Raw genomic sequence first — 15606 nt, 5'->3', positions numbered from 1 at the left:
ACTAATTCTGGGCGAGTCAATGCAGCCATTGTTGAAATGGATGCAAGGGCAGTTACCCCCATAACTGTGGAAACATGCATGGGAGCAGTTACTCCCATAACAGTTGATACATTGGCGCCACTAATAGTTGTAACTTAAACAAGTTTTTAGAATTTGACAAGAAAACTTAAACTTCAAAGATAAATGTAAAGAGTTAAAAGAAAATAAATCCGCATTGCATTAATTAAATGGTTCAACAAATCACTTGTACATACATTTTTGTTACTCTATTCTCTCTATGTGATTGGATAATTCACAAGTAAGAACTTTTTTTATGATTTGTGACCCTTATTTCTTATAAGAAACTTCAATGTATACATAAGCATTTTTGTTACTGGAACACCCCGTTAGCCCAACATGTAAATATTAAATAAAATAATCAGAGTTCAACAAACAAACGGGCATGTCACACTGCTTTTCAAAATTTTTTAAATAGAATAAAATTCTATTTATTAAAATCAACTTTAATAGTTAAACCAATACTTTGCAGCGGAATATTTTTCAATCACTTAACATCAACATCCAACAATAAATTCTCCAATAATAAATTCGGGCACAAAGGTCTCAACATAATTAGTCATCAACATTTGTTTCAAACAACAATAAAGGCTCCCAAAACATGTTCCAAAATTGATACATAAGGAATGAAAATAAAACAACAATTTCCCATCCCGTTACGTATCAGAGCTCTATGACACTTTGAGCCACCACTTCTACTATTCTGGATCACCTGCAAGTTACCATACGAAGGACAACCTTTTCAAGCAGAAGGGGTGAGATTCACAAACAACAATAATAGATATATAATTCATCAATTGAATCTAACACCCTAAACAACAATAATACTTCAATATACATATATATTTCATAATCAACAACATCATCAACATTTGGCAATATCAACCAACAACAACAACTCATGCAATGACATGACAACTTTCCTACGACTCAACAACAAAATGCGACAATGCACATGCATGTGGTACCATTTTAACGCGTTTGAATGACAAGGCATTCCAGGGCATGAGCCCTCACCGATTTGAATGGTTAAAGCATTCACAGGGCATGAGCCCTCACCAATTGAATGAGCTAGCATTCATAGGGCATAAGCCCTCTCCAATTGAACGACAAGGCGTTCCAGGGCATGAGCCCTCACCAATTTATGATTATGCAATATATACATACAACTCAACTACAATACACCGACAGCATGAACGACGACAACCACTACTCAACAATGCATATATATGAATATGACTTGCACCTCAACGATTCAATTAATGATACTCCAATCTTTGAAATGAAATTCAACAACATGTATACTTTATTTAGATATAAATATACATAATCAGCCATCAATAATTCATCATACATAATTCAACAGCTCCACTAAAATAACACAATTAATTATAATCATGGTCCTACACCAAGTTCAATCAACTCTATTTAAATACATAGCAAATAGCTTCAGGTATTGAGCAACTCGCCTCGCGAGCACATCTGCTTGCTATGGCGAACTCCAGAAATGGGTTACTCACTATGGCGAGTACGAGGCGAATGAGAAAAAGGGTGCTCTCGGGAGTTTTGACATTTTTCTCACTAAATCTTCATTTTTAAGTTCCCTAATCATCTTTTTAATCTAAAAATTGTCCCAGTCCTCTCTAAAAACATTCAGACACTCAAAACTAACCAACTTACATCTTATAACAACAATTGAAAATCAAGATTCCTCACTCACTTACTCGCCATGGCGAGTGGTCTTGCTCGCGAGGCGAGCTATGAAGATTGCTCACTCGCGAGGCGAGACAAGCTACTCGCGAGGGCGAGCGATGAATATCTTGTGCGGGCAGAATGCAGATTTTTCCCAAAAATCCCAATTTTCTCAATTTCGATTCCCAAAACAGTTTACAGAAGTATAATAAATTGTTGTTTATAACATTAATGCATTCTAACACTATTACAATGGTTTCTACACTCTTTCCATCCAAAATTAAAGAATCAAAATCTAAACCCAATTCCCAAATTAACCAAAACCCTCATGTTAAAATCAAAATCAGAACTTTAATCTATACTATTTAGAGTAAACCTCACCCTTACCTTAATTGAAGAACAAAGCTCTACAAAATTCTGGTTCTCTCCTCTTGGTTTCTCTTCTCCTAGCCTTTTCTCCCAAAAACTGTTTGTACGTAAAACTGTTTTTCTGACTTCTCCAACTCCTTACTTAACTCCCTCTTAATTCTAATTAACTTCCACTTAATTTCCTTAATTAAAATATAACCCCTAAAACTCTAAATAATTATATTTCTCACATTATTCTAATAAATACTAAAAATAAATCATTTAATAAAAATACACCACAACCCCAACAATAATTATCTAAAATCATATAAAAGACTCTAAATAAATCAGTAATAATTAAAATAACGACTAGGGCGTTACAGTTACTCTATTCTCTATGTGATTGGATAATTCACATGTAAGAACTTTTTTTATGATTTGTGACCCTTATTTCTTATATGAAACTTCTATGTATACATAAGTAAAATAACATAAAAATCAACGGTTTTAAACTTCAAATCTTCGACAGCTTTGACTTCCAGATGCCTTAGACCCTTCATTTTACCTCTTCAGAGATGATTTGAATTCCATTTAGTCCAACTCAAAAACTTTGAACATGTTAGCATCTATCATGGCTTGTCGAATGTATTCACTCAGTTTCAAACTAAATGAACTTTTCTTCGACTATAATATTTCCGGTCGAAAACAAGCCTTAAAAACACATGACAACACTGTCATTTACCCTTAACCAAAACCAATTGTTTTTTTGTTTTTAAATCAGCAAATTTTATTGAAAACGAGAGTGTACAAGACGCACAGCAAACTTGGGGGAAAACATAAATACAATTGTCTCTGACATACCGGAAAACAACACCACCAAAACCCCAACAGATCCCAAAACAGAAAACGCAGCTAGGACAGCAAAAAACCCAGCCGAAGCACCTGTAGCAGAAGTACAGAAACCTGATGCTGCTATATGCATGCTGACAGCAGTCAAAAAAGGCTGCCACAGACATCCTTTAGATTCCAATGCCATTATTTATCACATGAAGATGAAGGCATACAAAATTTCAAACTATACTAACCGCAATTCTACCGTTCGCATCAAAGCACAAGCACGAATAAACTTCACTTGGAAGAAAGGAATAAAACCAAATACAACGCGGAACAAAGAAGAAGAAAAAATAAGGAACAATTTAACTTGATTGAAGCTTAGAAACGTTTCATAAACCAGAGTGACTTAAGAGAAATAAACTAAACCATATATATATTTCTTGTTGCTTTAAGCACAAAGATAAAATGCAATTCTTTATAGCCTAAAAACCTAACAAAGATAAGATTTTTCTTATGTTATAAAATAAAAATAAAATAAAATTCGTGATAAAACAAGTACTCTTTTTCTTCTACTTCTTCTTCAATCCCAAAGCTAGTTTGATCTTCCCCATAGCTTTCTTGAATATTCTACTCCCACCGTTGGATCTCTTACTCTTACTCTTGCTTCTGTCCTTGCCTTGTTCTTCAAGCTCCAACTCTTGAAGAAAACCCTCCACAGAAGCACCACATTTTATAAACTGCTTATACATATTGCCGTAAGCAGACTGTAAAGACTTCTGAAAAGACTCCCTAACCTTAATACCTGTCATCGAGGTCGATGAAGACGACGATGCCATTTGCTTGTTGTTGTAATTATAATACCCAACCATCAAGCGTCCATTCACATACTCTCTACATGCAGCAAGAAGAACATGACCTCTTTCACGAAAGTGTTCCTTCACAAAAACCTCAAAATTCTTAGGTGGTTTCCGAATTAGGTTAACAATAGTGTAGCACGTGCGTACGAAAGTATCTTCTATGAAATCACGAGACTTTTTTTCATGAAAAGAACGTTTAAACACACGATAAAAAGGAGCGTTAAAAAGTGGCTTCTCGTTGAGAACGAGCCCTTGAATCGAAACTAAAACCTGAAGAATAGTTGAACTTGATGGATCCCACTTTTCGCACTTTTCACCGACATATGTGTTAAGAAGGCTTAAACAAACCATGCCGTTAGGGTAGAGATTAGGGTTTAGACTATACCCGAATGAGTGGTAATGAATCTTTGGCGGGATGTTTGGGTAATCGGAGGGGAATTGAATGTCGAAGAAGAAGAGGCCGTCATGGTAAGGTGTACCGGCAGCGCCAACGATGACTGCGCGTAGCAAATCAATACGGCTTTCATAGGCTCTAACGTAGATGGAATCAGGGAGATTCTTTTCGAGGATTTTCCACTCTTTCATGATTCTTTTGTATATGGAACTTCTTGTATTGCTGAAGCAATTTCCGCCGATGTTGTCGAGTCGGTATTTGTGATCGGAATCGTCTGAAACCAAGTCGAATTTGTTGTTCATCTTTTCCATCCTATTCGACTGTTTTTCACTCTCAGTTCTAAACTAAGTGCGATGCTATGTTACTATTATTTGTGACACACTGTTTTTTTTGTTTTTTAAGGAATTTGTGATACATTGCTATATATATATATATATATATATGAGATTTGCTAATTTAGACCAACAAAATATATGAAGGTCTCAGTTAGCAAAAATGTACATTTTTATTTGGACAAAAATACCCACTCGTCGTTGTTCAAACCAATCTAAAATAAGGATTAATATAGTAAATCTAACTAAATTTTTAATAAGAACATGTCCATAACTGTTTCCGAAATTTTCGAAAACTTCACCTTGCCTTGGCCTTCGTTTTTTAAGGATCTATGCCCAGACTTGTTCGATGCTGATTTTTTTTTTTTTTTTAAAGACTATTTCCTTCATATATTTATCTCTAACTGATTTTTCTTTTTGTAAAAAATAAAATAAAAATTCAATTTCACTAGTTCACTCATGGTTCATCTATCACGTTTATACTTCAATGTCTTTAATTAAGGCAAAAAATTTCAACTAAAAGGTACACAGTGGATTTTTTTTTAAGGGACACTGGAGTTTTTATTTTGTTTAATGTTGATAATTGTCTATTTGAGACAAAAATGTGTTCTAATAAAAGTGGGTTTAAGTTAGGAAATTGGTGCAGATTAACAAATATTTTATCATAAAAGTTATTAAAGTAACCCTCAAGCTATTAGTTTTTAATAATAAAGATGAAGGTTATTTTTGTCCAAATGAAAATATATACTTTTGCTAATTTTGTGCTTTTTATTCCTCCAAAATAAAAAATCTAGTTAGGGTTTATTTGATACACAACCTTTGATTGTTATTTTATAAGAAATTGAGTTTATGTGCATCGAGAAGTAGAACATTTTCTTTTAGTTTGATTTGTGTCATCTTGGATTTCTTTGTTTGTTGAACTTTTCACTATATGATGACCTTCATTACAACATGTGTTTAGACTTACTCTTGGAGTCAATGGATCTTTTCTCATATATATATATATATATATATATATATATATATATATATATATATATATATATATGAGTTAGGATCCGTTGACACCAGGTGTCAACGGATCCGTTGACACTAAATCTCAACCATCTATTGTAATAAATCCAATGGCTATAATTGTTTGTTCACCAAATAAACTTAAATTGAAAACATAGTATTATTGTACTCTTTCTTTTCTTCTGCAAAATTGAAGCTCTTCCTCAGTTTGATGCCTTGAAATTGCATGATTTGAATAATTTGACGAAAGATGTTTTGTATATGGATATGGATACATATAATCAATCTTTTTGTTTTGATAGATTGAAAACCCCCTTGTTTTTACAGAATGAAAACCCTTTAAATTTAATTGAATTGGTTGATCTTCAAAAGCAATAAACCCTAGCCGCAAGGCAAAATCAAGGTTGTTTCAGATTCATAGTACGTTTCACTCTCACATTCTAATTTCTTGTTTATTCTCCTTTCTAAGAACTATGTTTTATTTGTTAATAGTTATATATATATATGTTTATCTACTACATATATAGTATTACATATATAATACTGTTCCTTTTTTTTTTAAGGAAGATAATATTATTCCTGTTGTAGTGGAATATTTCATATTTTAATGAGATTTAATTATTTATTTATTTTCGTCAAGTAGTATAGTAGTTAGAATTCACATTTTAAGGTCAATAAGTAGGATGTTCGGGGATTGAACCCCAACCAATATAATATTGCATTGTCTTTGCCAACTGAGATATGCTCACAGGGACGAGATTTAATGTTTTTAATTAAAATCTAAAATAATATTATTAAAGGATAAAATAGTAAACAAATTTAGTTTAAATCAAAGGTAAAATAGGTAATGGAAAAGCAAACTCAAACTCATGATGTATAGAAGTATAATATTGTTTCCTAATGTTTTGGGTAAACAAAAGTGTAAGTTTTAAAATGTTACTTGCAGAATCAAAATAGAAATTCTAGGACATGTCGTGCAATGTTTCTTCTAAAATTGATTGAGTGTTCATGATGTTCATTAGTTTTAAATGTGAAAGGATGAATAAAATTGTCTTATTCCACATAATCAACAAGGTTTTCATAATCTAAATTGAACAAAATCTTTACAAGATGAAAGTAAATAGATTTAAAAGAAAATAATTTGCATTGCATTAAATGAAAGATGCTTCATCAAATCAACATATATTGTCTTGTTACGAGCATAAATAATTTTGTATATGATTTGTGACATTTATTTCTTATGAAAAACTTTAAATCATATGTGCTAAACTATAAACCTTCGACACACTTGGCTCGACCTCCACATGTCTTGGACCTTTGATCTTGTCTCTTCAGAGAGGATTTGAATTCCCTTCATTCGAATTTTGATACTTGAAAATGCTCATGTACAACATGTCTTATCGAATGTATTTGTATTCAACTTACACTTGAAGGAACTCCCTTTCGATAAACAACTTATCCAGTCAAAAACAAACATTTGAAATACAGGCTAACAAATATATAAAAAATTCAGACTGACTTTTCTCCTTTCTAATATTACCCTTTATTTTTTGACAAACAATATTACCCTTGATATAAAATATTTTGTTTGTTATTTTATCCTTTTTTTAATTTTACATAAATTATTAATTAAAAAAAATAGTTAAATCTCATTTAAATAAGAACAACTTCACTACAATATTATATATAATCTATTACAATGTTTAAACAAAATAGGATATTTTGGGTTAGATTATTTATTATTTCTCAATTATACACTTAAACAAATTTTCCTATAATAATAGTAATAATAATAAAATATTGTTGATGTCATTAAAAAAGATAAAGTTTTGTATTATATTCATTACTCCCTCCATTTCACAATACTTGTCACTTTTGAAGAATAATTTTGTTTTAAATTACTTGTCACTTTCAAGTTTCAATGCAACATTAATTATTGATTTGTCATTAATACCCTTACCTATTTATTGTAGATAGAGAAAGAATATAATAAAATAATAAATGGTTAAGGGTATTATAAAAAAAACACAAATTTTCATCAAAAATAACAAAATTTATTTTATTTCTTGATATATGTGTAAATTTCTCAAAAGCGACAAGTACTGTGAAACAGAGGAAATATATTGTTGAAATCACATGTATAATTTTAATCAAAATCTAATCAATTTCATAAAAATAATATTCATAATTTACACGTTAACAAAAAAAAAAAACGCTAGTTTATATAAAGGTAAATGTCATTTAATTAAAATTTGTTTTTGATTTTCTAAAATATTTTGTCATATACTTGCTCGTCACCAGGTTGGGTTGGTTTAGATTTGAAATTAAAAATAAATAAACTTCTGACCTAATTCAAACCAACGAATTTTAGCTCGGTCAAATAAAAAAGTTTGACCCCAATCTCATGTACCCTTCTTAAACCTAGGTACACATTTTTTCTTTTTTAATCTTCCTTGCATACAAAACAAATATTATTGAAAAAAAAAAAGAAAAGGGAAAGAACAATAATACAAAGTTTGATGAACTCAATTCATCAAAAAAATAAGCACACAAGTCACATAGCAGATTATCCTGCTTTAATAACATGTTAAAATTATAAAAGAACCAAAAAAGAGAATACTAGTCCACAATAACAAACTCAATATTACTTTTAAGTCTAAAAGACCATGAACACTGCAATTCAATGATCTTGTGTTCTTACAGTATTGCCTACACTGAAATTTGCAAATGAAGCATCAGACATTTCAATAGATATTCTTTAAATGTAAGTTGATCTTCATATTGCATTAGTTACAACAATATAAAGTTTGTCAAAACCAAATTGCGTAACCACAAAGAAACGAACACCCCCAAGCGGTAGCACTGATAATGAGTTAGAGATCTGAATCTGTTGTAGCAATCATGTGTAAACCATTTATCCATTGATGCATTCTATTCCACAAAAAGAAAAGCATTTTCAGCATTTCACCCATGAAATATACCTTGTTCAAGATCAACTATATCCAGGCCAACATGGCATTATTGTCAACGAAGAAATCTCCAGGACAGCTGACATAATCAACAACTTTCCCTCAAAGCTAAACACATGGCATGTGATGCGCCATTTGCAATTGATAAAACCTTGTGTGATCCTAATCCATCATCTTCCATTAAAAAATTGACTTCAACAGGGTATGGTTGTATCGCTGGTAGCCCAGGAACTCCCAATTGCGAATCACTGGCATTTCCCCACATGTATAATTTTCCTTCATCTGTTCAGAACCAAAAAGTGCTTGTTATAAAATTTTCACTACATTAACTTGAGAAATTGTTAAACAAAATTGATAAAACTATAATATCAAATTCCTGACATATATTTTGTGCCATAAACCACAAGATAGTCTCAGACTGACATTTTATCTGAGTCAAAACCAGTCTAGTTTTGAGATCCATACTCATCACTGAAACCAGATAATGAACTTGATAAACACAATCAATTTGGTTCCAAACATAATTGTAAATTCCTGACTCATGCCATATATTGGGCAGTGGCTACCATCAATATAGAGATATAATATGCAGAGTGGCTGATATACTAAAAGTAGCACCAAGAGCCGGAAAAACCATTAAGCTTACATTGCCATGCATTTTTTAGAACCATATAAATATGCCAAAGTAAGATATTCACAGTGAAGGATAAAAGTTACTATTTATGTATTGAAGTATACAATTTTGTATATAGTAAGATATGCCAGGTGAGATGAATCATCTTACCTGTGACAGCTGCTGATGAAGCACCCCCACAAGAAATATATATAATATGCTCATGAGCTATAGCCTCGACTAATGTTGGTATCTTCTGGTTCTCGACAGATCCATGACCCAACTGACCTTGTCCACCATGGCCCCATGAAAGCACTTTGCCGTCATCTGATACAAATCAAGACTGAAATAGTTAAAATGATACAAACCACTGGAAACAGAAATGAAATTGTACTGCTAGCTTAAAGTCGCATGAATTTACCTGTTAATGCAAGCGAGTGATATCCTCCGCTTGCTATTTGAATTACTCGAACCTTCTCAAGGCTAGGTACTGGTCTTGGTCTCCAACCACCAATTCTATCACCTCTCCCAAGTTCATAGTTAGAATTTGCTGATAAAATGCCAACATTGTGAATTTTCCAAGATTGAAGCACTATATGAATGGATTGTCCTATTTTCTGGAAGAGAAAAAAAACAAATATAAATAGATCATATAAAGGAGGTGAGAATTACCTCCCCAGTTCCAAAGTTGTCCTTCCTCTGTCAATGCCAGTGTGAAAAATCCCCCACAAGAAACAGCAGCAACAGGGAAAGGTAATTCTTTTACTTTGCAAGGGATACTAAGTCCACCTGCATGATCTGGGCCTCGACCAGGACCAAGGCCCAATCGACCTTCTCCTTCTTCTCGACCCCAGATATAAAGGTCCCCTATATCCAACATAATCAGTTTCAAAGTGCGTACCATTATCGGAACATCTAGTTTATATTGAATGAATACTATTGGACATTTCTACACAAACTCAAATTACTCACTAGAAAGAAAAAAGTACATCCTAAGACGATGATTTTAGAAGATATGAAAAAATATCTCATAATGGATCAGATCTTACTGTAATTTAGAATATCTCAGGATTGGTTATTTTATTCATTTTTGTTTTGTGATTGTTTCCTTATTCGAAGCCTTAATTATTTCTCTTCCCTCCTTACTTATCTAAAACCCTATAACTTCAGGATGGTATCAAAGAGGTAACATCCTCCATGATCTATCTTGCCACTGTTCTGCTGCTGAGTTCCTTAAGATATGAACTCTACAACAATAATGTCTTCATCTCCAAGATTAATTTCTTCCACCAATTTTGACCACCTTTTCTCTCTAATAGTATCTTTTGTGATTGGATTATTCTACCTTCCAGCAGTTGAGACTTGATAGGCCTTACATCAGTTTATCTCACTGTCATATCCTCTTTTTGGTGGCCTCAATAGTCTTTATAGCCCACAAAAACATTTTGGCCCATATCCTAGTAGCAGTTTAGCCCCAACTATAGTTTTACCCTGACAGTACCGATATTGTTCGGCACTAGTTGTCCAATGTGCAATTTGACCCCACCTATCCCAAATGTAGTTTAGCCCTAGTATCTCTGTTGAAGTTTGGCTCTAGACATCCCAAACTAAATTTGGTCCCAGTAATTGCATAAGTAATTAGACCCCAACTATCCCATTTGCAATCTGGCCCTTGTTATGTGCCATGTTGTGATGTATTAGTGATTAATTGTGATTTCTCCAGCCTCCCATCATGAGCCATACCAATGGCTATAACTTTTATCTAAATTCATAAGCATATTCCAGCTTAGACTTTTGCACAATGAAAAGACCACAATCATAATTCAAAGTCTTTATTCATTATCTTTCCTCGTTTCTCATAATCTTTTCTAAAACCCAATAACTTCAACAAGTGACAGGCAAGTCCCATGCTACCTGAAATTCATAACTACAAGTGGATTTGAACAGTATGCTAATTTCTTCAAGGTAGAAAGTATAAACTTCTCTGATAAAAGAAAATAGGGGAATGACCGATGAAGCAAATAAACACATTGTATGCATTAGTTTCCCCTGATAACATCTTAACATTACAACGTTACATAAATCATTAAGATTCATTTATGTCATTTGCACATATCATTACAGAAAACATTTGAACACACACTCACACAAAAGTTACTGTCAGCAGAAGTTAATACAATGAGTAAAATACGCACAAGGTACAATACAAAATAGAAATCTAAATTTGCAATTAAGCATTAAACTTATATGCCCTGTGCAAAACATTCAATTCATCTACAAATTTATTTGATGTGATTAATAAAATTGCATCTGGAGAGAAAGTAAACAATGTAGTGTTAGAAGACATGGAAAAGCAATGGTTTGACACGAGACAAAAACTTCAATTGAAGTGATGAGAATGACTTAAAATTTTAGTAACTTCATTTTCTAACAACTCGTCATTCTAAACTTGTATTTAAAAGTGATGAAATGAAGTATTGGGCATCAAAATAACCTGATTCGGTTACTGCCGCAGTATGCGCTCCACTAGTAGCAATGTGTTTGATAGTCCCCTCCCAGGCCCCTTTTACCAACCTAGGGAATAGTTCTCTTGTGTATACTGAGTGTCCAAGTGCCCCAAAACCACCATAACCCCTGCAAACTTTATTTTCATCCATAGAAACTAATGTTATTCAGAGAAGAGAAAATGCAAATATAACCTGCACAAATCTTCAAATATTCATCATAAAATTTACAAAATTTTTAACTCCATGAAATAAGTCCTTTAAGTTGTGAAATATACATTTTAAACAACATAAAAGTGGAACTTGTTTTGAAAGTTTCACCGAAAGCTGTAATTTACATGCAATGGCTGCAAACTTTGTGGAAGGAAGTTGCAGAGCTCTGCTAGGACTAGGTGGGATGGAGTTCTTTCTCCCCCAACAACCTCCACAAAATGTTACGCTACCACTCTTCCAAATTAAATCAGTTCCTTATTAGATTGTATCAATGCTAAGGATTTGAGGTATCTACTGACAGAGAAAGAAAACGAATTCAAAAAAAGAGCCTTAGTCAACTGACAGAAAAAGAAAACGAATTGGAAAAAAAGCCTTCGTCTAATATATACTTATTGCATATGCTGAATCCAAGCCAGAAAAGAGACAAGACCAAAGCCAACACTAACTTCATAATTTGGTATTTTCTTTAGTAGTCAAAAAATGGAAGTCCTCTGCCACTCTCACTTAGTTATAAATATAAATACAGTTGCGGCATTAAGTGCATATTTGGATACATGGGATTGGAAAAGTAATTTTTCTCTATAGAGTAGCTTTTGTGATAGGTAGAAAATTTACACAAACTTGTATATAAAAATTGCTTTTAGAATAGAAACATCTGAACATAAATCATTTCTTATCAAACTCAATTTTAACCATTTAAATTCCAAACCGTGTTTCATTATTAAACGCCACACACAACCTCATTTGAAATATTAACCTATCATGATTCACTACTACCATTCTTGGTTACTGCCGCTATGACATCTTAGTTAACAATAGCATCATTCACCAATGTGTTTGGATTCACAGTGAGATTGGTAAAATCACGACAAGCTACTGCAATTTTAGCAAACACTACACTGAATAAATTTTAGCTTCAATTCTAGTGAAGATTGAACTATGTAGCGCCGATATTTGGTGTCTACATGTCACCATCTTGTTTGGTTGCCTGATGTCTACGCAAAATGTCAGTTTTTTTTATTATCCGGCCTAAAAACTTACTAATTCAGAGAACCAATCTCACCGTCCACTAGCATAGGCTCAATTGAAGCCATCTTAAAGCTTTGTATAGACTAACCCAACACATGACTTGTTGGTACCCGGGGATTCGAACCTGAGACCTAGACAAGTGAGATGCATACTCCAAAGTCCCAACTCCGAAGTCAACCCCTAGAGGTTAAAAGTGTCAATGTTGTATCTAGTGTCTACGCAACATGCGTCATAGACATCAAATGATAAATACAGTATTCTAAGATATACATTAACATACAAAAAGAAAAACATTAAACAAACTATGCACCCTAAAAATGCATTAAATTAAGGTAAGCTTGAAGTGATTCTGACCATGTAAAAACTTCACCAGCAGAAGTAAGTGCAACAGAATGCAACCCACCAAGAGCAACAGACTTCACATTCTCCAGATGAGGATTCAAAGTAGGAACAAACATCGAACTCTCATGACCTAACCCTAATCTTCCACCATCACCTTTACCCCAGACCCAAAGCCCACCATCAACAACCAAACAAGAATGAAAAAGCCCACACGAAATACCCACTTCCACCCCTTTATTGTTACTCCCCTCCGGCCCAGGTAAAAGCCCGGGGGTGTTAAAAAGAGTGAATTTTGGAGCGAGAAGTAGGTTGGTGACTGGAGATGGGTAGAGACGAGTTTCTTCGACACCGCCACCGAGTTGGCCAGAGGCGCCTTTGCCCCATGAGAGGAGTTGGACTGTGGTGGGGTCAGGGGTGTCTGTGGTGTAGAGTGTGGAGGTTTTTGTGGTGGTGGTGGTGGAGAAGGAGGAATATAAGCGGTGAGTTAGCGTCGATATGCGGCGGCGGTGACGGTGGAGATTCGTCGCCATCATCTGATAAAAGTGTTTTATTTTACAGTCATTGAGAATGTACAACTACACGACGTGACATTTGATTATCGTTAATTATGCTGATTAGTTGATTTGTGTAACATTTAGAATGTGTTTGGTTAGGAAAAGAAAGTGAAAGGAAAGAAACACAAAGGAAAGATAGTAAAAGAAAAGAGAGTGAGTAGAAAGAGAGAGGATTGTTTTAGTTGTTTGGAATGAGAGAAAGTTAAAGGAAAGAAAGGTTAAAACTTTCTCTTCCCTTGCATGGTTCAATAGAATGTTGAAAGGAAAGGAAAGTATATATTTATGAAATGACAAAAATATCCTCAAGTAAAAAATCAAATGGTATAAAGAATAAAATTAGAAAGCAAAATAGAATAACCTAGAACTTTGAACATAGAAGAATACTTTTTTTTTTTGACACAGAAAAATACTTATTAAAAAATAGTAAATTTTTTAACAATTCCTTTAACAAATAAATATCCACCTAAGCATTATTTCGTCTTACTATTTAGTTTTTATTAAAGTTATGTAAGCTTATTATTACCCAAAAAAAAAAAAAAAGTTACTGTTAGATTTTTGAAATATCAAGTTTGATGGATTAATATTGAGTTTGAGTCACTAATTCATACATTCTCCAATGACATTACACTTCCTAGTGCAAATTCAACATTAGTTCAAAATCATAGTTCTTTGACTAAACTACCACAAACATGCATATTTGTGGATATTGAACTTCTCTACATTTGTATTGATAACATCATCCTCATTTTTCTTTAACACTTTGTCATGGATCTAAAATCATAGTCACTACCTAAGATTAGCCCCTACATGACACGATGCATATGTATGAGCAAGCTATTTGTAGAAATCTTCAACACCAACTAACTACTAAACAGAACAAAAATAATAATAGTCAATGTGAATGTTGAAACAAAAGGCAACAAAGACGACGCCGTATATAGACGGATCACCATACAAAACACCCCCAAACCACACACAAGCGAAGCCAAGGGGCGTGCCTAGCACACACTCTACAACACGGTAATACAAATAATGAGGCTGAAATATACGAACAGCAAAATGGGATACAAAAATAAAGTAGCCCAAAAGACTAAGTACCGCTCCCTAAGAGACCGCAAAAACGCATACCCCTGCCTCATAATCAGCACAAACACCACTAAAACCCACTTCCGACATGGCTGCGGTCCCTCCAAAAACAGGCCAGCAGGCGCTACAAAAGTCTGATAAACCAACAAACAGCTGCACCGACGCGCTCTCTGCACCCCCACCCCCCCAGCCTAAAACTATGACAGCAGTACCATAAATGCAGATCTGAAGGTGAAAAAAACAGCAAGGCCCAAAACAGACATCCATAAACAGCCAAAAACCCATACTACATAAACCAAACTACTTGCACCTCCAGCAGCCAGACAAACCCCACAACAGCAAAAACGGCACAACATAGTAAATGTTTTATTCAATTAGCATAGATAGCATACCATATTTATCATAGTAGATGTACCATTTGAAGTGCATACAACCTTGTACCAAAGTGTGTAGAAACACATTGATATAATCATTGCAAGTACAAAGCATATGATTGCATATATTAGGTTGGTGTAATACCATAATTAGATAAATAAAGAAAAATAACTTAGGCTATTTATACATACCTTCCAGCACCTCTCCGACACCAACATTTACCAATTTATCAGCATATAACATCATTAGTGTAAAACCAGCATGGGTAGCAGACTTTCAAGCATACTCAAAAGAAGTATAATAGCAGGGCCTTACCATACATCTTTAGCCATATAAAACTAATACTTACTTTCTAGCTACTAGTCATATATTCTGACATCCCAAAAAATTTGT

General features: G+C 33.6%; 2 protein-coding genes across 2 annotated transcripts; both read right to left on the bottom strand.

The window, feature by feature from the left end:
- Positions 1-3500: 3500 nt before the first annotated feature.
- Positions 3501-4493, bottom strand: LOC25498138 (putative ubiquitin-conjugating enzyme E2 38). The gene has a single exon (XM_013592952.1). The coding sequence runs from the start codon at positions 4491-4493 to the stop codon at positions 3501-3503; it is 993 nt and encodes a 330-aa protein (XP_013448406.1).
- A 3652-nt stretch (positions 4494-8145) lies between these two features.
- On the bottom strand, positions 8146-13791 carry LOC25498137 (RCC1 domain-containing protein RUG3, mitochondrial). The gene is made up of 6 exons (XM_013592951.3): positions 13211-13791; positions 11605-11744; positions 9783-9977; positions 9532-9660; positions 9282-9437; positions 8146-8779 (listed from the first exon to the last, which is right to left on the bottom strand). The coding sequence occupies exons 1-6, from the start codon at positions 13729-13731 to the stop codon at positions 8586-8588; spliced, it is 1335 nt and encodes a 444-aa protein (XP_013448405.2). The 5' UTR covers positions 13732-13791; the 3' UTR covers positions 8146-8585.
- Positions 13792-15606: the final 1815 nt, after the last annotated feature.

Source organism: Medicago truncatula, chromosome 7 (genome assembly GCF_003473485.1).
Source record: "Medicago truncatula cultivar Jemalong A17 chromosome 7, MtrunA17r5.0-ANR, whole genome shotgun sequence".
NCBI lineage: Eukaryota > Viridiplantae > Streptophyta > Magnoliopsida > Fabales > Fabaceae > Medicago > Medicago truncatula.
The sequence above is the reverse complement of the archived record's forward strand: the minus strand, read 5'-3'. Positions and strand labels throughout refer to the sequence as shown.

Coding starts and splice junctions, on each gene's coding strand:
- LOC25498138 (XM_013592952.1), bottom strand. CDS start 4,493: ATGGAAAAGATGAACAACAAATTCGACTTGGTTTCAGACGATTCCGAT.
- LOC25498137 (XM_013592951.3), bottom strand. CDS start 13,731: ATGATGGCGACGAATCTCCACCGTCACCGCCGCCGCATATCGACGCTA. Junction 11,745..13,210: donor GCTGGTGAAGTTTTTACATG/GTCAGAATCACT, acceptor TAAAGTTTGCAG/GGGTTATGGTGGTTTTGGGG. Junction 8,780..9,281: donor TTCATCAGCAGCTGTCACAG/GTAAGATGATTC, acceptor GGTTCTGAACAG/ATGAAGGAAAATTATACATG.